Here is a 24,539-nt window from a genome sequence, read left to right as displayed (position 1 = left end):
TATCTGTGAAAGATAAAAGGGAGAGAGTAGGAGAAGGTGGGAGAATCTGCAAACTGTGATACAGGTCTGAGGCCTATGAAGGAGGGAAAAGAAAAGGTTAAGTAGACGGTGTCTCAGACTGTAGCACAGGTCTAAGAAAGTTTCAGCTAAGCTGACGGGTCGTCCTCAAGCCAAAGCTGCCCTTTTGAGGAGTCCCAATCATTGCAGCAATGAAGCTGCAATATACTTAGTCATTGGCCAGGATTGGCCAATTATTATTTCTTGAGGGGCTTGCAAGAGTCAAAGCTAGTTAAACCTTCCAATATCCTTGGCTAAAAACCTTTGCTTATTTTAAAATATTCTTACAAAATGACTGAAGTAAAAAAATCATATACAAGGTGAAGCAGCCAAATCTAACATGTTTTTATGAAAATAACAAATTGTAGCTGCTAAAGACTAATGGACAGTTGGATTTGGGGGACACAATATTTAGGAAGAGCAAAGGGACCAAGTTAGACTGATCTGCAATCACTTATGAAATTCTCCACGTAAGTATATTTTCTGCCAATTGCCCAGGAGTGTCTGAAAAAAAGTGACCATATATGACATTTGCTAACAAATTTGAATATTTCCAATATTTGTTGGAATATTAACTTTACCAAACTACTTCATTTACTTCCAGTGGAATCGTGAGGCTTCTAATCTATGGACAGGAAAATATCACATTTTATTGTAATACAATTTAGACCTCTGTGTTTCATCTGTAAAATAATTACAGCAGCTTTCAGTTAGGGGATTATTTTCCTTTTTCTGGCAAAAAATGTGCAAAAAGTACCAAAATATCTGAAAGTTCTCATTCTGTGGGTGTAGAACTTTCATTAATGTCCAAATGATCGGTATTTCTTCAGGAACAAACAGTTTTTATCTCTCAGTATTTCATCTAAAAAGGCTGTGATCAACAAACTTTTTTTTTAAACCCACAAGGAAATTAAAAAAAAAATACTAGTTTTAAATTTTAAGAGGAGCAATTTGAAATACTGAATTTTCTACTTACTCTTAATTCTCCAAGTGACACATATATTAATCTCAATGTGGCCAGTATGTTCATAACAATCAAGAAATACTTGTCTATTTACTCAACAATTATTTCTACAGCATCTACTATATGCCAGTTTCTAGGCTGAGTAAAACATAGCACTGGTCTTCAAAGAACTCACATTTCAATTACTTTCCTTTTAAAAAAATTATTTATTTTTTTGCAGCAAAATAGAAAACAAACCATTTTACCATTTTTAAGCATGCAGTTCAGTGGTATTATATACATTCACACTGTTGTGCAACCATCACCACAATCCATCTCCAGAACTTTTTTGTCATTCTATACTGAGATTTTGTACCCATTAAACAATAATTCCCCAATCCCCTCTTCCCCTGCCCCAGGCAATCACTATTCTACTTTTTGTCTCTATGAATCTGACTATTCTGGGTACCTCATGTAAGTATCATCATACAATATTTGTCATTTTGTGTCTGGCTTATTTCACTTAGCATAATGCCTTCAAGCTTCATCCAAGTTGTAGCATGTATCAGAATTTCATTCCTTTTTAAGGCTGAATAATATTCTACTGTATGTACACATGTACCACACTTTCAATTTTTGGGGTTTATAACTGATGACTGAATATGGGCTTATATTCAATTATTTTTTAAAATAGCTAATCTCTCGTTTTATTTCTTTCAAAGAGATAGATACCACAAGGCTTTTAGAATGACTTTTTTTATGGTAGTGTCTATAGTAGCTGCCCGGATGCCAGTTCCCTGCTTTTGCTGCCATTACCCAAAGTACCAGGTTCTGTCTTTTATGGTTATAGTCTTAGAAACAATTCCTGACCCTTTTCTTCTGTATTTCTCGTTATGAGTCATCAGTTATACACAGTTATACACACTTTCAGGTGTCTTATATTTATACGTTAGGCAATTACAGGTACATAAAGAATTCAGTTTGGGGTCAGTTCTTACCGGTTTCTTTATTCAGGTCGTGTCTCCACTCTACCCTGGCTATTCTGCCACTGTTTATTTTGCTCCAGGACCCATATGCCTAACTCTCCAAGATGGTTATATACCTTTCTTAGTGTCTGAATCTAGCGGAGGTGGGGGCGATGCTGATAAAATTACCTTGACCATGCAGAAACTTGAAGACTTTCCGACAAACCAAAACTCACCAACTTTTCTCAACAGCCACGGTAGGGGAGGGTTAGGAAGCAAATGGGCTCGCTCACGGCGCCCACTCAAGACTCCCGGTGAGGCACCCCATCACCGCCCAAGGCTAGTTCTGGAGCCCTCCACACGGCACCTCGCAGGAGACTGCACCCGAGCCGGAAGACCGGTGAATCCCGCGAAAGGCTGGGCGGCTGGAGACCATGGAGAAAATGGAGCCAACGTGCTCCGGCGGGGGGACCTGTCACATCAGGGTTCACCCTGCCCAACCGTCCGTACAAATTTTCAGTTGCCAATCTTGGGGCAGGTTCATACCTTCTCTAAAACAGGAACTCTCACCGCACAACTTTGATTCCCAGCGCCACCAGCAACCACCTGCAATTTAAAGCGGAAGAATGACCCCTGTCCCGCCCTCCCTTGACCAACCGAAGCCGGGAGGGGAAGCCCGTTGGCCCAATCACCTTGGCTAGAATTACGACCAACCAATAGGAGGCAGGCACAGGAGGGCGGGCTGAAGAGGTCGTGGGCGCACGCGCAGTTGGGAGCAGGGTCTCGGTTCTGTGGCGGTGTGGGTGAGTTGGGTTCCAGTACACTCGTGTTACCTCTCAAAATCCCCGCGTAGCCGCTGCCGCCTTTTCCTGCCCTCGCCATGTTCCTCACCCGGTCTGAGTACGACAGGTATGTGCGGTGGGGAGAAATGGAGTTGGGGTTATGGGTGGGCTGGCCCGGGGCCCAGCTCCGGCCTGGGTTCTGCCGTGTCATGGGGCTCCCCAGGTACCCGAGTCTGGCCCGGTCTGGGGCTCTCTTGCCTTCCGAGCCGCCCGCTGTGATTCCCCAAACTAGACTCGCGCCGCTCGGCCACACTTGTCCTACCGCTGAGTCACTGCTGGGTCCTAAATCGGTGCGGAAGCGAGAAGCTGCACTTCGTGCTTCGGCAAGAAGACCGAGGGGCAGGGACTGCGACCTTTAACCGGGAGAAGGCCGGGGGTTACCCCCTTCCCTGCTCATCTTTTCGTACCGCCTTTTTAAAAAAATGTAAACGTGCTGCCTGGAAGAAAAAGCAACTAGAGAGTGTTTAATGGGTTTGATCAATCAGCTCCCTTCTCTTTCTGGAACAACTTCATTTTCCATTTCTTAGTGGTGAGAACAGGACAGCCTTTGCTTTGATTGAGATGCGCTAGTAGGGCGTGCTAGGATGTCTAGTTTCAGCAAAAGCGCGAAGGCGCTCTCAGCTATGCCCAGATAGAGCGTCTGGAGTCTGATTTTATAGGAACTGGCATTTAGAGTGGTTCCCAAAAGTTTTCTCATCATGCTGATTCCACTATACATCGAGGCTTTTTTTTTTTTTTAAGTTTTAAAGAGTTTAAAGTAAGTCCATTTAAAGTGTGTTGGAAGCCAGATGTTTTTAAAATCAAGGTTGTGAGATTGTTGTATTTACTTAAAAAGACTTTCAGAGCTTAGAAATGTTAATATTAAATTGCACATATTTATACTGTAGACATTTTAACTTTCAGTTTCTGTTTTGATCAGTTATTAAGTTTCTGTGGGGTTTTTTTTTAATAAGCCAGGAAAGGTAGATGTTTTCTTTGTACTAGGTGGCTTGAGAAGCTTCATTTCTTGTCAAGTATAGTTTGACCCCGTCAAAAGTTTTTATTCCCTGGAACTACCACTTTTTTTTTTTTTTATCCTTTTACTGACTCATAGAAGATGTATGTGAAGTTTTAAAACTGACATCTTTTCCTACTGTGCTATAAAATGACTTTGTTTCCCACTGTGCTATAAAATGACTTTGTTAGTCAATATTAAGCTGCTAGAGCACTGAAGAAAATCATCTTTGGGTGATATACCTTGAGTTAGGGTGTGCATGATGGAAATTGTTAGCCTTATCAGAAAGCCTTTATTAAGGGTTTGTGATCATTTACTTAACATCCTTATTGCTGCATTGTGCTATTCATTTTTGTATCTTCCTAAGAAGGCCTAAAATACAGCTTTTTTATTCAAAACTAGCTAATGTACTTAAGTGTTTACTGTGTACAAAAACTGTTCAAGTTGCTGGTCATACAGCAGTGAACAAAATCAAGATCCTTGCTCTCATATGGGAGACTGTTTTAAAGAGCTATTTACAAAAGTAAGTACAGTATGAATCAAATGTATTCATGTCAGAGAAATTCACATCAACAATTGTGATGAGAGAAGACTATGTTCAATATTAGAGGATCATGGAAAATTTCACAAAGGAGCTGCTATTTAAACTTGAGTCTTGAGAAAGCAGGATTTTAATGAATATGGACAGTGAGAGTCAATATTTGAGGCAGAGAATATAGGATGAACAGAGGGGCAGTGGGAGAGCACAGTGCATGATTGGGAAATTCCCGTCTGTCTGGCACATGTAATACATGTGTGGAAATAGTGGGAAATATAGGAAAAACAGGATGGTGCTAGATATTGAATGGTTTTTAATATAGGTTAAGGAGTTTGGGTAACTGTGACATTAATTTTCATTTTAAGAAGTTGCATAATCATACTTGTGTCTTATAGAGATTAATTGACTGGATTAGGGGAAAGCATGAGTCAATACCAGAAGGCTCTTAACAATAGGTGAAAGGTAATGAGGGCATTGAGAATGGAAGGAAGAGAGTGTTGAGTTACTGTGGAGGAGGAATTGATAAGAATGGATAAGACTCATATGGTTGATATGGGAGAAGATGGGGAGGAATGAGTCAGATCATTCAGAACTCTCTAGCTTCAGGAACTGGAGATTGGAGGTATTTTAAAATAAAAAAGAAGTAGGAATGGCAGGAGATGGAGCTGATTTTGTAAAGATGGCTGGATTTAAAGAGATATTTCAGATAGGAAAATTTTGAGAGTCTGGTGCTAATGGGATATCCAAGTGGAAATGCTCAGATTTAAATTAATAAGGGAAAGAGGTAAAACTGATAACAGAGATTTGGAAGTAAGAGTTGGTACTTGGCATAAATGAAATAAACCCTTGGAAAAGGTGAAATTTGAGAAGAGGGCCAAGAGCAGCAGAGTCCTGTATTAGGGAGGATGGAGTAATAACCTCACTAGGATGAAGTTCCTGAATTAGGGTGAAACTACTACATTCACACAGTACTTTGCACTTTACAAAGTTCTTTCATACTCTATACAGTTCAACTAATTGTCTTGTGACAGAGGCAGGGTAGGCTGCTTTGGTTTTTGTTTGTCCATTTGAGGGAATTACAGCTAGTAAGTAGCGAAACTAGAACCTAATCCCAGCTCTTCTGTCCTCAGACTTTTCTCTCAGTGATTTAAAAAAACTTCCTTAGAGTCCTAAACTTCCTTTTAAACGACCTCAGGGATATTAGCTCTGGGGCAAGAGGAAGGCTTGGATGGTGGGATTCTCCTTTCACCCCAGATTTAGCCAGAACAATTCCCAGCAGTCCAGTGGAATAGTTGAAAGCTTGGGCTCTGTAGTTAGATTGCCTCAATTCTAATTCCAGCTCTGCCTCTTGTGTGCTGAGTAACTTGGGCGAATTACTTAACCTTTGTGCTTCAACCTCCTCATCTGTAAAATAGTATCCACCTTAGACTCCTACTTCATAGGATTGTGTTGGAGAGTAAATGAGTTAAATCATTTAAAAGTTTATAACAGTGCCAGGCATATAGTAAATATGTAGTAAATGTCAACTTGTATTATTATCTGTTGTATATTTTGGGGAGATATATATATATATAATTTCTTTTGAAAAAAGTTTTTGATAAAATAAATTAGAAAACACTGTACTATACTATATTATCTTACATGTTATAAAATCCCAGACTCCATAAACCAAGGATCATAAATAACTATTTTCATTCATTTGTTCAAATATTTAAAAAGTATCCATTGTGTGCTGGAAGCTTTTGTAGCTAAGACTGATTGATGCCTCTTCTCCATAGGGATTTCCAAGAGACTGGAACAAGGAAAGGTGGGGAGTGTTTTAGAGAGAAAAGCAGTCTGGCATGAAATTGGTGTAAATACGTATTGAGTGAATGAACTACCGTGTTTCCCCAAAAATAAGACCTAGCCAGACTATCAGCTCTAATGCGTCTTTGGAGCAAAAATGAATATAAGACCCGGTCTTATTTTAATATAAGACCAGGTATAATATATAATACAATACAATACGATACAATATAATACAATACCGGGTCTTATATATTATATTATATGTTGTACGTTATATTATATATTATAATGTATATTATATTATAATTATATTATAATAATATAATATATAATGTATAAGACTCGGTTTTATATTAGTTTTTCCTCCAAAAGACGCATTAGACCTGATGGTCCAGCTAGGTCTTATTTTCGGGGAAACACGGTAGGTTACGCTTTTAGGAACTATACAAATCTCAGCCTGTTAAGATAAAAATACTAATTCATACAAATATATCTGTATCTGTGACTGACTTTTACTCAAAAGTAAGATATTAACATCAAATGCACGTAATGGGAAGAGGATAAGGATAAATGCATTTTCTTGGGAATTGCCTGATAGTTTTGCCACATGAGTTTACCAGAGGGATTCCAGATTGATTCATGATTGAGGCAGAAAGTCACTTGCTCTCATTTTGATCAGTTTGAAGACTTTCTGGCAGTGGGTAAAAGTGTTGTATACATAGGTTCCATTCCTTTGAAAAGCTGTTACTGTGTAAAAAAATAGCTGTGATTGTTGTGGGCAAAGGAGAATAATGACAGCAGTACATCTTGCAGCCTTCCGAGCTAGACGTCAAGGAACTTGAGTTTAATGAATCTGTGCTTATTTTTTCTGACAATTTTTAATGCCTCTCTCTTTTTTTTTCTTTTTAAATTATAGGGGTGTGAATACTTTTTCTCCTGAAGGAAGATTATTTCAAGTGGAATATGCCATTGAGGCTATCAAGGTATAGTATCAAGTGGCATAATTTTTGAAATTTCATGGCAACCTAACACTTTGCTAGAAGACCATTCAGAGTAAATGTGTTTTTTCTATCCCTTTAGAAAAATGTTCCTTTACCTCCCTTTAATCAACCACGATTAACCATTTTAATAACACTTTCAATCCCATTCCTAAGATCTATTTTGAAACTTCTTAAACAGAGAACTGTTGCATAATTATGTAAGTGGACTTTTCTCAGTGGATTGGGGGGATGTGTTTGTGTTTATAATCTTTTTGGCTATAAAGAGAAGGGTATAGAAGTCCAGAGTTAGCACCTGGGAGATATTTTTAACAAATCACCTGTATTCTTGTAGGTAAAATTGTGAATTTTTACTAGACACTGTCAGGATTGAATAAGAGGTGTGTTCTGTAATCTAGTAACAAAATCGACTAGTTCAAACCAATGTTAGAAAAATTGGTTAGAAAGTAAGCTAAGGTTAGTTATTAACTAGGATCTATATTTGTTAGGTTATGGATAATCTGAATTCCAGGCATCAATATTTTTAAGGACTCCCCCAGTGACTAGTGTCTAGCAACGGTTGAGAATCACTGATCTAGTCTAACCCCTTCACACTGTGCTCAGTCACCTCTATCTACATTCCCAAATTTCCTCTATTTGTATAGTTCTAGTGACAGAATAGTTCTCACTAGATCGCTGCTTCTGTTTTAAAACAATTCATAATGGTTTAGAAATTTTTCCTTGTATTGAATCAAAAGTCGAGCTTCCTGAAGTTTCCTTCAGTTGGCTTTAGTTTTGTCCTTGAACCACACAGGATGTTTAAACTACTTCCATAAGCTAGTTCCTCACATATTGAAGAGAGCTATTGTGTTTCCTTCTAAGCTACCTCTTCTGGAAAGTGTATTGGCGGAAATGGTTATATGAGAATCTTGAAAAGGGGAAGGGATTCTGAGTAGTTGAAAACGTACAAGTGAAGGTGGAAGCATTGTGGTAGATAGTGGAACAGAAGATGATGGGCCAGCTGCAAGTGCCATTTCTACTTTTGATCATCTCTGCTTTTTATTAAAACCATACATTACTGTGAAGTATGGGGCTATCACAGTTCCAAGCTGTGGCATTTATTTTGAGCCTCAGCTAAGACAATAGTTTTGCAAGCCAACAATAATCCTCATTTTGGGGGTTTCTCCTTTAAGCTCCTACTGCTAGTCATTTCCACGTTGCTTAGAGATAATGAGATGGTATCTAACCTGTAGCCAGGTTGGGCTAGGATAGAGATGGTGATGAGGCCCTCAAGGGATGTTTGAAAATTCAGGCTCTTGGGCATTTAAACAACCTGATTGTTGCCTTGGCAACTTAGGAATAGCCAATGAGAAAGCAACTTGATAATTGTAAGGATTTAGTAGTATGAAAGGAGCTGAAGAAATGAGTAAAAATGGCTGACAAGTAGTAATTATCACTAGGAAGTACCATATGGGGGGAATGGGTGAGATACAGCCATCAGAGGTAAGGGCAAAAGTGGCTTTAGAGTACGTTTCTTGGGGAAAGAGTGGAACTCTGGCAGTGTCAAAATTATTGTATTAGATTGAGCATCTGGACATTGGTTGCTAGGCTAGTAAGTTATATTAAAGCAATATTTCAAAGAGTCCACTTACAATGGAGAGTCCCCTCTCCTCCCTTCTCCCTCTCCCCAGTTTCCGCCAAGGAGAGGGTGGGTGGAGTTTAGGCAGAATTGTATTATTGAAATATCTGGGGGTAAATGTAAGTATATAAAAGAAAACTCTCTAGATTTTAATATATTTTATAAGCTAGCCTGTCTCACACAGGCTAGCTTATATATTTTATATGTCAAGTGTGTGATGCATAATGATTCGTAGAATTCTTTGGAATCCTACATAGCAACAGGCTCCAGGAGTCTGTTGCTCACAGTGGCAGCCTTTGCTTTCCAGAACTAACTAAAGATAGTGGTAACTCAGAGGAGAGAGCACGTGCTCTTGGAAAGGCTTCATGAAGGATGGGATGGATTTGGATAGGCAGAGGGAAGCTTGTCTTCCAGGGGAGATAGCATGAGCAGAGGTGAAAGGGTAGGGGATGATACGGCATGAGAAAATGGGTTGGACTGTGCCTGAGGGATTTTGTTGGAGAATAATCAGTAATCAAGTTGGAAGAGAAAGTGGGATTAGGTTTGGAGGGCTCTGGAAGCTTATTTGGAGTTCATGTTACAGGCAATATAGGGAGACACTAGTTCTTTACAGTGAAGAAGGATAATGAAAGTAGAATTTTGTTAGATCAGTCAGGTCATAACATGAGAGATACATTGGGGGAAAGAAATCAAATAGGGAGACTTACGTAGGAGGCTGCTGAGGTAATAAGAATAACTAACCTTTGTCGCTCATTTATTATTCGCTAGGCACCATTTTAAGCATTTTGTTTACCCTTTGTTGAAGCATGTGTTTACTCTTCTTGATGTAGGTATTATTATTCTCCCCATTTTGTAGGTAAAGAAACAGGCAGAGAGGGGTGGGTGACGAGGATGGTGGCATGGAGATGGAGAGATGAAATGAAGCTATATTGTGGACTGCTAGTGACCTCGAAAAATGAAGTTAATACTTTTATGTTGGTGGTGTGATCATCTTAGAGATGATCGTTTTCCAGGAATTTTTAAGACCTTATTGGATTTCCCCCTTAAAGCACAAAATTCTGTACATCAGTGCTCTTAGCTTCGACAGGAACAGTACTTCTTAAGGCGCTCCTCATTCTTTCTCCCTGTGTACTAGCTCTGACTGACTAAAGCATGTGCCTGTGAAGCTGTACAGAGATTCCTGGTGAGCGTGTGAGACATGCTAACTGTAACGTGTTGCTCTTTAGCTTGGTTCCACAGCTATTGGAATCCAGACATCAGAGGGCGTGTGCCTCGCTGTGGAGAAGAGGATTACCTCCCCGCTCATGGAGCCGAGCAGCATTGAGAAAATCGTAGAGATTGATGCTCACATAGGTAAGAGCTTCTCCCGAGGATGTGGCTCATTAGTCTTCCATGTTCCCCGGGAGGGCCATTGGATGGACTTCGCCCGCTTAGCCGTCGCCTTCCAGGCAGTCGGCCAGGGTGACCACAGAGCAGTGGGAAGCAGTTGTAGGACTCACTCCCAGAAGTTCCTTTCTCCCTCACTTTAGACTTGGCAAATGTGACGGTTGTTGAAACACGTAAAGGTTGAATCATAGGCCAGCTCCCTATGATGGCTGCTGGGTCTTCAAGCGCAGGGGATTCTGGTGAAGCAGAAGATGGACGATCTTCAGAGGGACTAAGGCTCAGAGCATAGGAGTAACAGACTTTGGCCAGTCTATTCAGTCCTCTTCCTCTGTTTTCAGATACATCTTTTTACTCCCGGTCTCCTGCTATTTCCCACCCCGCCTCCTTTTTTCATCTTTGTTACCATTCCCCTGCCTTAGCTTCTGGCATCCTTGTAGTGAGTAGTTCTGCTTATTTATAGCATGGCATTTTACTTGGCTATCCAAATTTTCTTTATCTAGTCATCAAATTAATGAAACATTGGTAAAATAATCAACTGTTTGAGGGCATCAGAACCAAATGCTGTGGTGATTCTGGGAGCTTGACACTTCCCCTTTCATAGGTATAGAAACTGGGATTTTGTCTTTTAAGATGAGAATATTGTATCTACTTTATCTGAAGTCACCTATCTTATAGAGGTAGGTCAGTGTCACTTCATTTAACGAATTGAGAGCCTACTATGTGCCAGACATTCTGCTAGTCACCAGGGATGCAGAGAGGAATGAGACATAGTCCTTACCTTCTAAGAGCATACAGTCTAATCGTGGAAGTGAATGTGTAAATAAGTAAATGCAATTAAGTGATGTAAGTATGAAGAGAGGCTGTAGTACGGTATGCGCTCAGTAGGGGTTCAAAGTTGGAAATAATTAGCTTTGCTTGGGGTCAGTGGTAGTGGGGCTTTCAGAAAAGGATTCCGTAAAGGTGATGCTTGAGCTGAGTTGAATTGTAAAAGATAAGGAAGTATTTGCCAAGGGAACGAAAGTCTGGGTATCGCAGGGGAGAGCATTCCAGTCAGAGAGAATAGCAAAGCTTGGTGGTGTGAAATATAAAACACCGGCACAAGTAGTTTGGTACGACTGAGAGACGGAGTGCCGCAAGGAGTGACTCAGCAATCAGACAGTCCTGTTTACCACGCTCAAGAGCTTGAACTTGATGCTTTTGTACACAGGAAACGTTTTAAACATTGAGTAATGTGATCGGGTTAGGATTTTAGAAAGCCGATTTTGGTAAGAGTGTTGAAGGTAGAGTAAAGCGGCCTGAGACGAGGCAGGGAGACCAGGTAAGGAATTTGTTAAAATCCAAACAAAGAGATGATGCTGCTTTAAACAGGACTATGGCCAGAGGATGGAGAGGTAAGGACTGATGCCTGACAGAGGTGGTGGAATTGGGGAGCTGATTGGTTGTGAGGGCAAAGGAAGAAGATGGCGTCTAGAAGGGAAATAACTTGATTTGAGTCTGTGGTATATCCAAGTAGCGACATTAAGGGAGTCATTTGGCTTTGTAGGTCTGAGACATGGTAGTGAGATCCAGGCTGCAGGTTCAGATCTGAGTCATGGCATATAAAGTAACAGTCATAGCCTCGGCATCTTGGAACATTAGGCAAACTTCCCTCTAATGTAACTGGTTGGTTTGTGTTTGGTCAGGGAGGTAAAAAGGCTTTTGATTTTATTCTAAGGTCTTCCATCGTAGCTCACAGTGAGATGGTTATTTTTTTCCTTATTTTTCCTGTTGAATGTTGGTATTTGCTTAGTTTGAAAGTATCGTGGTCTACAAATTGTGCTAAAGGGATGCTTAAGAATGTAATACATGGAAATTCATGTTTGATTAGCTGTCCTTCTCTATCTTCTATCTTAATAGCTGGACTTCTGAGTCACTGTGGATGGTTTTTTACTTGTTCGTAATATAATCCTACTTTGTGTTCAGCGCAGATAATTTCCCATCTCAGCTCTTGGGTATATTGCTATGGGATTGCTGAATGGTGGCCATGGTTCCACTCCAGAATTTCTGTATTTCTTGAGTGGATGAAAGAGTTCTACAAGGATTTGGCCACTGGGTCACTGTTGCTTTTACATTGCAGGTTGTGCCATGAGTGGGCTAATTGCTGATGCTAAGACTTTAATTGATAAAGCCAGAGTGGAGACACAGGTAAAATAAAATTAGCATCATCTCTCCTTTTTACCATGATGCTTGAATTCCTTGTGATGTTATAGCTGCCTGGGCTGCACTACAGGTATCTGTGTTAATAGCAGATGTCGCTCTTAGGAGTGATTTGGGTAGAATCCCTAGTTACAACTTTCTGAGGCTTGGAATCTAGCCATCCAAACATTGCAGCCTTAAGGAAGCCCTGGTAAATAGCGCTGACAGTCTCTTGCTTCTTTTTGATTTGCCTTATGTAAACAAGCGTTGTGCTGCATTCTGTTCCCTAATTGACTTTCTATGGGAGCACCATGGTGGGAGGTAAACACAGCTAAAGGACATTTTCCTCCCAGCTGCCTTTGCTGCTGGGCTTGCAAATAACAGCTCTCCTGTGGTGAGTAATGATATGTACCAAGTGACAAATACTGGTCAGGAATACTGATTTTTTTATTTTTATTTTTTTATAACTGAGCACCTGCTGCGTGGAAATAGACTAGTAAGAAAAAAATATGTGATGGGTAAAAAATTTTGCACTCATTTGCAAATTTACTGCCAGTACTCATGTAAAAATAAGTCATTTAATTTAAACATCAAATGAATGATTCTAAGAGAGGGTCTTTGAGGGAAAGTGGCACTCAGCGATTTGCATTCATTTTTTGAAAAAAACTAAACTTGGTTCTGTGAGGGGTTAACTGTTTTTCAAGGGAGTAATCCTCCAGGCCATCATTGCTTAGAGTCCTTTTGATAAAAGTTTATTTCCAGAGCTATTTCTCTTCCTCTCATGTAGTCCCAAGCATTCGAGTTTAGTGTTAAGGAAAACACACTGGAGCTTAAACCTCCAGTTTCCAAGCACAGTTCACGGGTGTGTGTGCAGTGAGATGGTGGGCTGCTTTAGTGTCTTTCGTATTTGGAAGGTAGACCATGCTTTGCTCTTCTAGAACCACTGGTTCACCTACAATGAGACGATGACAGTGGAGAGTGTGACCCAGGCTGTGTCCAATCTGGCCCTACAATTTGGAGAAGAAGATGCAGACCCAGGTGCTATGGTGAGTGGGAAGCTGTATCAGGTTTTCTTGCTATTCTGTGGGCCTAGGAATCTGTCCTCTGAACATGGTTCTCCCAGCCCCTCTCACCCCCGTTTCATAGCCATTATCTTAATACGTCTTGTTTTTTTATTTTAGTCTCGTCCCTTTGGAGTAGCACTGTTATTTGGAGGCGTTGATGAGAAAGGACCTCAGCTGTAAGAACTATTTTGCCATTTTTTCCTGCCTCTTTTTTGGGAGAATTATTTTAATTTGGGATGGGGACTGGTAGTTGAAATCAACTGAGATTGTGTTGTAGAGTTGTAAAAAGCAAAGGGTTCTTACTGTTAATTTCAGTGATTCTATGCGTTTATACAAAGAGATTTGGGGATTCTCTGAAGAACTCCCTTATTGGAACCAGTGCTACTTCTGGAAAGAACTAGAAGTAACTTTGTTTCTGTAGTCAGGATATGTTTTAGAGCTTTGCTTTGGAATTTTGATTTGATCTCTATCCTCAAATTCTGTGTCTAGGCATACACAAGTGCCATATTTATGTGTACTATACTATAACTACAACTGTAACTATACTTGTCTTCTAAATTCCTGAAGAAGCGATTAGTTTTCTTGAACACTTTTGAAAAGATCTGGTTTCTCCAGGCATAGAACATCTTTGGAATTTGTGCCTTAGTATTTCAGTGGAGTTTCCTGGCTGCAGGCCAAGCATTTACATTTTTTAGTGAGACGTTTGTTACACAAAATGCCACCATTTTTACGCATTTTAATCCTCTTTTGGGGTTTTTGCAGGTTTCATATGGACCCATCTGGGACCTTTGTACAGTGTGATGCTCGAGCAATTGGCTCTGCTTCAGAGGGTGCTCAGAGCTCCTTGCAAGAAGTTTACCACAAGGTAATTAAGCATTCTCAAAAGTTTTATGCTGTTATTATTTTGAATAAAGGTGTAACAGACCTACAATAAAATATACACATCTTCAGAGTTTGGTGCTGTGGGCTTTGACAGTTGTACATCCGCTTGTAACTACCTAAAACAGGATATAGAACACTTCCATCACCTCCTAAAAAAGCTTCAGTCCGTCTCGTCTTCCCGCACAATCACATTTACCACTACAGATGAGTTTTGTCTGTTCTTGTACTTTTTATAAATGAAATAATACAGTTTGTATTTTTGTCAGCCTTTTTTTGTTCAGCATACTGTTTTTGAGATCCATTCCTGTTTTTGCACCAATAGTTTACTGCTGAGTGTTATACCATGGTATAGATGTACCACAATTTGTTTATCCTTTATCTTTATAGCTCTACTTAACAGTAGAGATTTATGCTTACTAATCTGGCTCTTGAAACAAGTGGGCACTTGGCACTTTTATCTGTGGGCTGGGAAGCCTTGATTTTGGGTGACTTGTGGTTAAAGGCTGCCATATTCATCATTCGGGTGGTTCATATAGGGATGCCTGCTCACATCAACCCCTAACAGGATTGATTTTACACGTGGAGAAAAATGAGGTATAAAACGGCGTAAAAAGAAGATTTGCTAAACCATTGGGCTACTTCGTACATCATTTGGTAGTGATTCTTCATAGGATATCACCATTATTATCTTGCTTCTAAATTAAAAGAAGATAACTGAAGAATCATAGACTTTCCCTCCTTCAAAGGTCACTTACCATATGAAAGTTGGTGACTTTGTTCTGATTCTAAATAAGACTTTTTTTCCCTCTGAATAAATGTATTCTACTTATTTACCATTTACTTGAATTCTGGAGATACTTGTAATGTACTCTACTTATTAAAATATTTAATAATATTTGCTAAATCATTTCTTCAGGGAGATGCAGGGGAAATCTTTGAAGGAAGGAGGGATTATGTACAATTAATGGCTCCTCTTCTTACCCTCTATGTTTCAAGTCTATGACACTGAAAGAAGCCATCAAATCTTCACTCATCATCCTCAAACAAGTAATGGAGGAGAAGCTGAATGCAACTAACATAGAGGTATCTTTCTATTTTACTGTTTTTTATTCAGCTATAGCTCCCATTGCTGAAGATTGAATAGATAAGATAATCACATTTTTGTACGCTTGGTTTTTAAGTTACTGATAGCCTCTGAATAACCACCTTAGTGAAGTGGGAGTGGCAGAAGCCAGATTTCCATAGTTAAAGAATGAAAGGGAGGTGAGGACAAAACAAGAGTAGGCTGCTTTCTCAAAATGTTAGTGACAGCAGAAGGCAGCGTTAATGAAAAGGATTTTTGTCTTTAGGGATAGGAAAGACTTAAACATACTTTTATAGACTGAAAAGAAACTACCATGTTTCCCCGAAAACAAGGCCTAGCCAGACAATCAACTCTAATGCACCTTTTGGAGCCAAAATAATAAGACCCGGTCTTATTTTACTATAACGTAAGACCGGATCTTATATAATATAAAATATAAGACTGAGTCTTATATTAATTTTTGCTCCAAAAGACGCATCAGAGCTGATTGTCCGGCTAGGTCTGATTTTCGGGGAAACACAGTAGTGGAGAGAAAAATGTTGAAAGAAATACAGCAGAGGTTAGACATTGATGGCAAAGCTCTAGAAGAGGGAAGGCGTGGTACAAATGCAGGAATTGGTTTGGAAAAGTAGAACTCGTTTAGCGTTATAGTGAATACCCATTGTATGCCAGGTGCTGTGCTAGATGCCAGGGATACAGACACAGAAAATTCTATTCCCATTCAAGTTGTATACTGTGTAGTGTAGAGAACATACAGATAATGCAGCTTGGGGTGATAGTTCTATAATAGCAATAGGAATGGATTGTCACAGAACATAGAACTTATATTGGGGCATTAGGAAAGCCTACTGGAAGAGGTGATATCTGGAGAAAGGAAGAGAAGGGTATTCCAGGAAGCGGGAACAGCCACATGCAGAGGCTCAAAGATGTAAAATAACATTGTGCGTAAAAGGGAACTTGGGGGTTTTGTCTGAATGCTGGAGTGTAAGATGCACGCAAGACAGGGAGATAGTAAGAGATGACGCTGGGGAAGCGTGGACGGGTTCCGAATGCCCTTACGTAGGATGCTAAGAGTATATAGGAGAAAAGGAGGCAATGATGAGTAAAGATAAGGTGGCTTTGGAGGTGAGTGGGGAGAGAGGTTCTGTATTTCTCTGGTGATTGTTAGATCACCTGCTGAGGGTGTGTGAATGCAACAGTGCAAGTAAGAGAATGGGAAATATTTGGAAAATTCCGATGGATAGGGAAAGGGAAGACGGACCAGGATGAGTGAAAGGATTGCTGGGCCACAGTAAAATACTAGCTGAGGCTGGAATCACAAAACAAATTGTAAAAAGTCAGGATCGTGACTACCCTTGGAGGCATAGCACATGTGTATGTAGATTATATTTCAATTAAATTTTTTTAAGGCAACTGAGGCTGTAATCCCAAATCAGTGATTAAAGCAGTCATCACTTCCCAGGATATGTGTCAGCTGTACGCAGCATAGACTGAGAAAATGCATGTTTGGGTTGGTCCCTGGCGGAGGATTGACCCGTTGGTTATGGGCAGAAGAATGGAGAGACTGGAGGGCGGTGTTGGTGATTGTCTCACCCGCGGGGCCAGGTTCCACAGGCTGCAGTGCAAGGGCCAAACTCGGATTCCAAAACAACAGGCTGACCTAAGGAAGGTCTGAGGCGAGTTAGAGAGAGGATTGGGGATGGGGAGCAGGGGATTTGGAATGGAAATGGAAAAACTTACTTCTTAAATAAGTTGTTTTTTTCCCCCTTCTTAGCAATCTAAAAATACTTCCCTTGCCAATCTGAGACCATGAGATACAACATATGCAGTGATAGCCCCATCTGACTCTTAGGAGGGATTTTTGTCAGTTCCTTTGATACTGGATGAGATAGGGGCTTGGCATTGCTGCCACGAGCTCCTCGTTACCTCACGAAGTAATTCAAGTGTAGCTCTTGATTTCACTATGAATGTTTTAAGGCCTGCTTGGTTCATCTGAAACTGCAAAGATAGGCTCTTTCAATTTCACTGCATCTACAGTGCTGCTTTGAAAAGAGGGGTATCTCATCCGTGCTCCACCACCAGCTGCATTAATGCCCGACTAGTTTTTCTGCGCATTAAAAAAGGGCACTTCGGGCCGGCCAGGTGGCTCAGGCGGTTAGAGCTCCGTGCTCCTAACTCCGAAGGCTGCCTGTTTGATTCCCACATGGGCCAGTGGGCTCTCAACCACAAGGTTGCCAGTTCAATTCCTCGATTCCCACAAGGGATGGTGGGCAGCGCCCCCGCAACTAAGATTGAACACGGCACCTTGAACTGAGCTGCCTCCTGGATGGCTCGGTTGGAGCGCGGGCTCTCAACCACAAGGTTGCCGGTTAGACTCCCGCAAGGGATAGTGGGCTGTGCTCCCTGCAACTAGCAACAGCAACTGGACCTGGAGTTGAGCTGCGCCCTCCACAACTAAGACTGAAAGGACAACAACTTGACTTGGAAAAAAAGTCCTGGAAGTACACACTGTTCCCCCAATAAAGTCCTGTTCCCCTTCCCCCAATAAAATCTTTGAAAAAAAAAAAAAGGGCACTTCACTTGTCCAAGACTGTTTAGTCACCAATGCTTTACCTCATGGTTTCCAAACCTGACTGTTCATCAGTCCTTGGAAATGAGGCCTGGCATCTGTATTTTTGAAATGTCCTTGGATGAGTCTGATGGTCAGCGTCAGCAGATCAGGCATTAGGGAGCCACTGCTATAGAGCCCACCGTCCTCCATCTCTTTTAGGACCCTTCTCCATCATTTGTCCCTTGGATCACCAGCTTCTCCTTTACAGCTGCTTCCCCTCAAAACAGGAAAATTTCCAAGTTGCATCTTTCTTGAGAAAAACAAAAACAAAGCCTGCCTTTGTTAACCCCACCCTCTACTTAGTGTCCTGTCTTTGTTTAAAAAATCAACTTTGTTGGGGTATAATACACATCCTATAAAATGTATCCATTTTAAATATACAGTGAATTTAACCCCTCTGCCCACCACCACAGTCAAGATAATAAAGAACATTTCCACCATCCCCAAAAGTTCCCTCCTGTCCCTTTTTAATCACTCCTTCTTACTGATCTGCTTTTTGTTGCTATCAATTTGTTTTGCACGTTCTAGAATTTCATATAAGTGGATCGTGCAGCATGTACTCTATTGTGTCTGACGTCTTTCTCTCATCATAGTGATTCTGAGATTCATCCGTGTTGTGTGTATCTGTAGTCTGTGCATTTTGTTGCTGGGTGCTCTTCATTTCATCCTGGGTTTTAACCTTCATCGTTAGGTCTCTTACAAACACAATCTATATTTATTGTCTTCACTGCCTCACCTCATTTATTCCTCAATTACTACCATTTTTCTGTCCTTACTATTTCCGAGACTGCTCCTTGCTAAGATAACTCCTGTTTGTCAGGGTTCGTGGTCACTTTTTAGACCTGTTATTTGACCTTTCTGAAGCAGACACCTCAAATTTTTTGACAATTGTAAAACTAAATTTATCTTTTCCTGAAAACCATTTTTTTTCTTTCTTTAATTTTATTGGGTAACAGTGTGTTTTTTCCAGGACCCATCAGCTCCAAGTCAAGTCGTTGTCCTAGTTGTGGAGGGCGCAGCTCACTGGCCCATGGGGGAATCGAACTGGCAACCTTGTTGTTCAGAGCTCACGCTCTAACCAACTGAGCTAACGGGCCACCCCCTGAAAACCATTTTCTTTTCCTATATTTCTAATTCTGGTTGATGACATAACCAGTGAACCTGTCAGTCACAGCAGAACTCGGGAAGAGTTCACTTTCCCTTCACTAATTTGTGCCTTTGCCTCCCTATAAATATCTCGTATCAGTGCCTCCTCTTCATCCCTACTTCCAGTACCTTCTTTTGTTCAGGTCCTCATTTCCTTCTGCCTCTAGCCTTGCCTGCCTCCATTTCATTCCATTTCACCCCATCGTGCTACTGAAGTAGATTTTCTGAATTTCCTATCTAATCTTGATTGTTCTCTTAAAAATTTCTTTTCTGGCTCCTGTCACAAGATAAAGTCCAACCTTCTTGTCATGACATGATAATTCACTACTTCTTAAGTCAGTCTTAATCAGTTAGGCACCTTGATAACACGCATTCTCCATGCAATTATTTCTTTTAATCCTCACAACAACCCTGTGAGATAGGTATTCCTATCTCCATATTACAGAGGAGAAAACAGGCTTTGAGAGGGTAGGACGCTGTCCAAAATAACAGAACTGGTAAATAGTAGAGTCAAGATTTGAACCCAGGTCTGATTTTTGGCTCCTGTCTCTCTATGAGCTTTGACCTCCTGCTCTCTCTCCATTTCATCTCATCCCACATGCAGCCTCTGCTCCAGCCATTCAGAATGACTTAGTTTTATAAATAAATCATCTTGTTTCATGATTTTATGCATATACACAGTCTGCCCTTTTGCTCCTCAACTGACCCATTCTTGCCACGCTTTAAAAGACATTGCTTCTCCTCAAAGCCTTCCTGGCCTCCCCCTAGATTACTTCTTGTGCCTCCACTCTATTGTAATGCTTACCTGACACTGAGTGCATTGGGTGTCCAGCACCAGTAGTGAATAAGAAGCTTTTTTCATCTTTGGATCCCTAGTGCCGGGCACAACTGTAATTAGTACATAGGTGCTTAATCATTAATTATTGATTGAATCAATGAAAGAAAATATCTTTTACCTGCTTCACAGAGGTTTATCGAAAGTAAAGTAAGATAAACAGAAGTATCTTTCATACTCGTTATGTAAATAAACTTACCATTATGCAAATACAAGGGGTTATTTTACTCATCTGATGATGAGTACCTTCCTGAAGGCAGGACTTGGTTTCAAGTCCTGTTAGTATTGGTTTGCAGCCTAGTTCTATAGGACTGTTGTAGCCAAGAGTTGGCGCAGTTTCTGGTTTTTAGCCCCTGTAATGGTTTGGGAGGAGAGCCTGTGAGCCATGATTGATCTGACCAAAAAATTCTGTAGGCCCTCACCCTCCTCTGGTTTATTGACCTTATTTGTCTCTCCTCATGTCCTTAAGAGAAGCAGAAATACCATTTACATATGTTAATTTCCTTGGAATAGAACTCATGGTCTGTATGGACATGAGTCAATTGTTTAACATGTATTTTGTAAATATATTTGGAGTCTTCTGACATTTCATGTAATTGGATAGATCTTTTGGGAGAATCCAGTGGAGACTGAAGGCTTTAAGGGAATGGTTTTTTTAGCCTGTTCCCAAACTAGATCTTCAGGTGTTTTAAGATACAGTCTTTTCTAAATTTCAGCTGTTGATGAGGCAGAGAATAATAGACACCATGTAACTGGATTATGCGAATTCTGGAAGTTTTCAAATGACCGTATTTTGCCACGTATAATGTGCACTTTGTTGCCCAAATTTGTGAGGGAAAAATAAGGATGTGCATTATACATGGGTAGTACTAATTCTGTATCTATATAAATGTTTTTAATTCTTTTATTTATGTTATGAGTTATGTAACTCTAGAAATCAATAACGATATCTGTATAATACCCTGGAATACGATAATCGATAATCGTTTTGTTGAACTTAGGACGAACTTGCAACAATGAAGAGTTCTTGGCTTTCTATGATGCGTAAATATCATAAATTTGTTACTCGTACATAAAATTTCTTGTATCTTTTACCTGTTCTTGTGTTTTGTAATTATTTGTTACATAAAATTTCTTGTACCATAATATATTAAAAAATAAACGCTAAATTTCCATTGTAATACAAAAAACTACCTAAATGTAAACATAAAAATTTCAATTAAAAAATTAAAATGAAAGATTTTTTTCCCTGAAAGTTTGGACAAAAAATGTGGGTGCCCATTATGCATGGGAGCACATTCAGTATACGTGGCAAAATACGGTATATTAAATATCAGTAATGAAGACTATTCAAAAAGCCCTACTATGTTTAATTTTAAAGTGAAAAAAAAAAAAAAAGACAACATGAAGCAATGACATTTAAAACAAATTAAACAGAAAAGCTTTTTAGGCAAATGTGAAGTGGCACCTGTTTCTCAGTATTGCCCCAAAACGTGAGACTGTTGTCAACAGAGATGATAGAAAACTCGGTAGTTTTACTTAAAGTTGGAACTAACCAGCTTCTGACCTTAGTGTTTTACTGCTTAAATAAAGAATAACATGGACCGCTGGTTATTACTAATAACTTCAGTCACAACTGATTTCCTGTCACTGGTAATGGAATCTTTTTAGTCCTTTTAAAAAACAAAACAGATTTTTGTTAAGTTGCCATATGAACAAATTAGAGAAAATACTACCAAACAAAAATAGTTAACAATTATGCGGTGCTTATTATGATGTTCTAGGCACTGTTCAAAAGCACTTTACGTATATTAACACATTTAATCATCAGAGCCACTCTTGAGTTGGGTGTTACCATTATCCCCATTTTACTGATGGAAATTAAGACACAGTGGCCATTAACCCGAGGTCACGCACACAAGCTCAACTTGCCAAGTGTGCAAATATGCTTATAATATATTTCTAAAGGAAATAATTTGCTACTTCTTTTGTGATCCCTGTTGAAGTAACTTCAAAAAGGAACAGTGACGGCAGGCATTTGGTTAACTATGATGTGGTGGGTTAACCTCAAAATAGAAAATTTGGTCAATGAGAATTTTTATTTTGGAGTCAGAGCTATGTTGGGAACCTGCTGCCGGAAAGGATATCCCTGGGACAGCAGATCCCTTAGTTCTAGTGAACAGCTGCGTCATCAGCACACTTCTGCCCATGCTGGGGCTCGCAGCGGGCTAATCGAGCCCAGCTTATTGACCCTTCTCTGTTTTCTTTCCAGCTAGCCACTGTGCAGCCTGGCCGGAATTTCCACATGTTCACAAAGGAAGAACTTGAAGAGGTTATCAAGGACATTTAAAGACGTGTGATCCTCAGAGCTTCTGTGGGACAATTTCAGTTCTCCTAATTGCCCTTAACTTTTATTTCCAGCTCCTATTCCTTGGAAAAATCTCCATTATATGTGCATTTTTTTATGATGTCTGTACATAAAGACAGTTCTGAAATAAAGAAAAATTTAAAATATTTGTTAATAGACTATTCTAATGCAGTCTTTTATTCACAATGCCTATGTTAGAGGGCAAAAGGGCTGGAATAGTTGTATTCATATCCCTACCCTCTCAGAGTATCTATTCTAAAATTGTTTTAGCAGCTCGCTACAACAGAATCAACTACAGCATTACATTAGTCCCTGGGTATTGGCAATGAACTCAAACTAATCCAGCTCCTCCCAGTGGTTTAAGATATTAATACCACTGTAAACCTATTCCAGACCTATAGTTAATCTTCAGTAAATAGGCATTTTTCTGCTTTCCTTACATGAAAGAGATACTACTAATTAACCATCAAAAGAATATGTTTTATCAAATATATGGTGATGGAAGGAGAACTGACTCTGGGTGGTGAACACACAATGGGATTTATAGATGATGTAATACAGAATTGTACGCCTGAAATCTATGTAATTTTACTAACAATTGTCACCCCAATAAATTAAAAAAAAAAAAAAAACTCATTCAAAAATGGTCAAAGAAAGGACTTAAATAGACATTTCTTCAAAGAAAATATACAAATGGCCTAAAACTATATGAAAAGATGCTCAACATCACTAACCACTAGGGAAATGCAAACCAAAAGCACAATGAGATACTACTTCACACCCATTAGAATAGCTGTTATCAAAACAAAAAAAATGACTTGTGTTAACAAGGATGTGGAGAAAATGGAACCCTTATGCAAGGCTGGTAGAAATGTAAAAAGTGTAGCTTCTATGAAAAACAGTATAATGGCTCCACAAAAAATTAAAAATAGAATTATCATATGATCCAGCAATTTCACTTCAGGAAATACATATTAACGATTTAAAGTAGACACTTGAACATATATTTACACACCCATGTTTATAGTGGTGTTATTCACAATAGCCAAGAGGTGGGGTAATCCACGTGTCCATCAGCAGATGAATGGATAAACAAAATGTGGCTTATATATACAATGAAATATTTACTATTCAGCCTTACAAAAGAGAGGAAATTTTGACACATGCTACAATAAGCCGGTAACAAAAGGGTGAATACTTTATGATTTTATTTATAAAAGTTACCTAGAGTAGTCACTTCATAGGGACAGAAAAAAAAACAACACGTTTTGAAGTCCTCCCCAAACACTGATGGCTTGGAGTAAGCTAGCTACAATGCTATACCAGTGTCTTAACAGACAATTTGGAAAGACATATACACACACATATATATACACACACACACACACATATATATATATATGTGTTTAATGAAGTTAAGGACAAAAGAATCATGATCTTACCTCACTGGCAATCAATTACAAATGAGTAACGGAATGGTATAATTCAGAACTAGTTTATATCACACTTTGGAATGTACTATGAATTTCCTCCATTAGAGCTGCCATCATGCAATTGGTTGGGAATGGCCATATAAAGTAGATACTTTGATCATACTTAACAGATGAAGAATCTTAGGCTGTTTGTCTATGGACACAGAAAATTAAGCTGTTGGGAAGTGAACTCGGATTTTCTGGTTTCAGATCAACTCTTGATTTTACAATGCCATGTCCCTTGAAGCCTAGACACCTACTGAGTAATAGGGAAATCTCATTGAGATTTGAAATGTACTTACACTATCCACAACATGACTAATCCACATGTGGATAATGGAGAATTGATTGTATACTCATTAACATTTGTAGGAAGTTGTACTTGATATCAAAACGATTTAAGTAGGCTGAATTCATATTACACTCATACTGTATGTCCAGCAAAAAAACAACTTGCGTCGGTCACCAATGTTCTAGAGACTAACTTCTAGTGATTTGAACCCTGTTACTAAATATTGTGTTTCCCCGAAAATAAGACCTAGCCGGACATCAGCTCTAATGTGTCTTTTGGAGCAAAAATTCGTATAAGACCCCGGTCTTACAATAAGACTGGGTCTTTTTTTTTTCTTAAGACCGGGTCTTACATTAATTTTTGCTCCAAAAGATGCATTAGAGCTGACTGTCTGGCTGGTCTCATTTTCAGGGAAACGCGGTATAACGTGATGATCATGAGATTAGTTTCTCTCACGTTCACCTATTATCAAATCTTAATA

General features: G+C 39.6%; 1 protein-coding gene across 1 annotated transcript; it reads left to right on the top strand.

Annotated features, from left to right (window-relative positions):
- The first annotated feature begins 2,716 nt into the window (after window positions 1-2,716).
- On the top strand, window positions 2,717-22,440 carry PSMA5 (proteasome 20S subunit alpha 5). Its single transcript, XM_019730508.2, has 9 exons — window positions 2,717-2,874; window positions 7,044-7,110; window positions 9,970-10,096; window positions 12,246-12,313; window positions 13,243-13,350; window positions 13,486-13,544; window positions 14,131-14,233; window positions 15,247-15,333; window positions 22,199-22,440. The coding sequence occupies exons 1-9, from the start codon at window positions 2,846-2,848 to the stop codon at window positions 22,274-22,276; spliced, it is 726 nt and encodes a 241-aa protein (XP_019586067.1). The 5' UTR covers window positions 2,717-2,845; the 3' UTR covers window positions 22,277-22,440.
- Window positions 22,441-24,539: the final 2,099 nt, after the last annotated feature.

This window comes from Rhinolophus sinicus, linkage group LG14, assembly GCF_036562045.2.
Source record: "Rhinolophus sinicus isolate RSC01 linkage group LG14, ASM3656204v1, whole genome shotgun sequence".
NCBI lineage: Eukaryota > Metazoa > Chordata > Mammalia > Chiroptera > Rhinolophidae > Rhinolophus > Rhinolophus sinicus.
This window is presented reverse-complemented; position numbering and strand designations above follow the sequence as displayed.

Coding starts and splice junctions, on each gene's coding strand:
- PSMA5 (XM_019730508.2), top strand. CDS start 2,846: ATGTTCCTCACCCGGTCTGAGTACGACAG. Junction 2,875..7,043: donor ACCCGGTCTGAGTACGACAG/GTATGTGCGGTG, acceptor TTTAAATTATAG/GGGTGTGAATACTTTTTCTC. Junction 10,097..12,245: donor AGAGATTGATGCTCACATAG/GTAAGAGCTTCT, acceptor TTTACATTGCAG/GTTGTGCCATGAGTGGGCTA.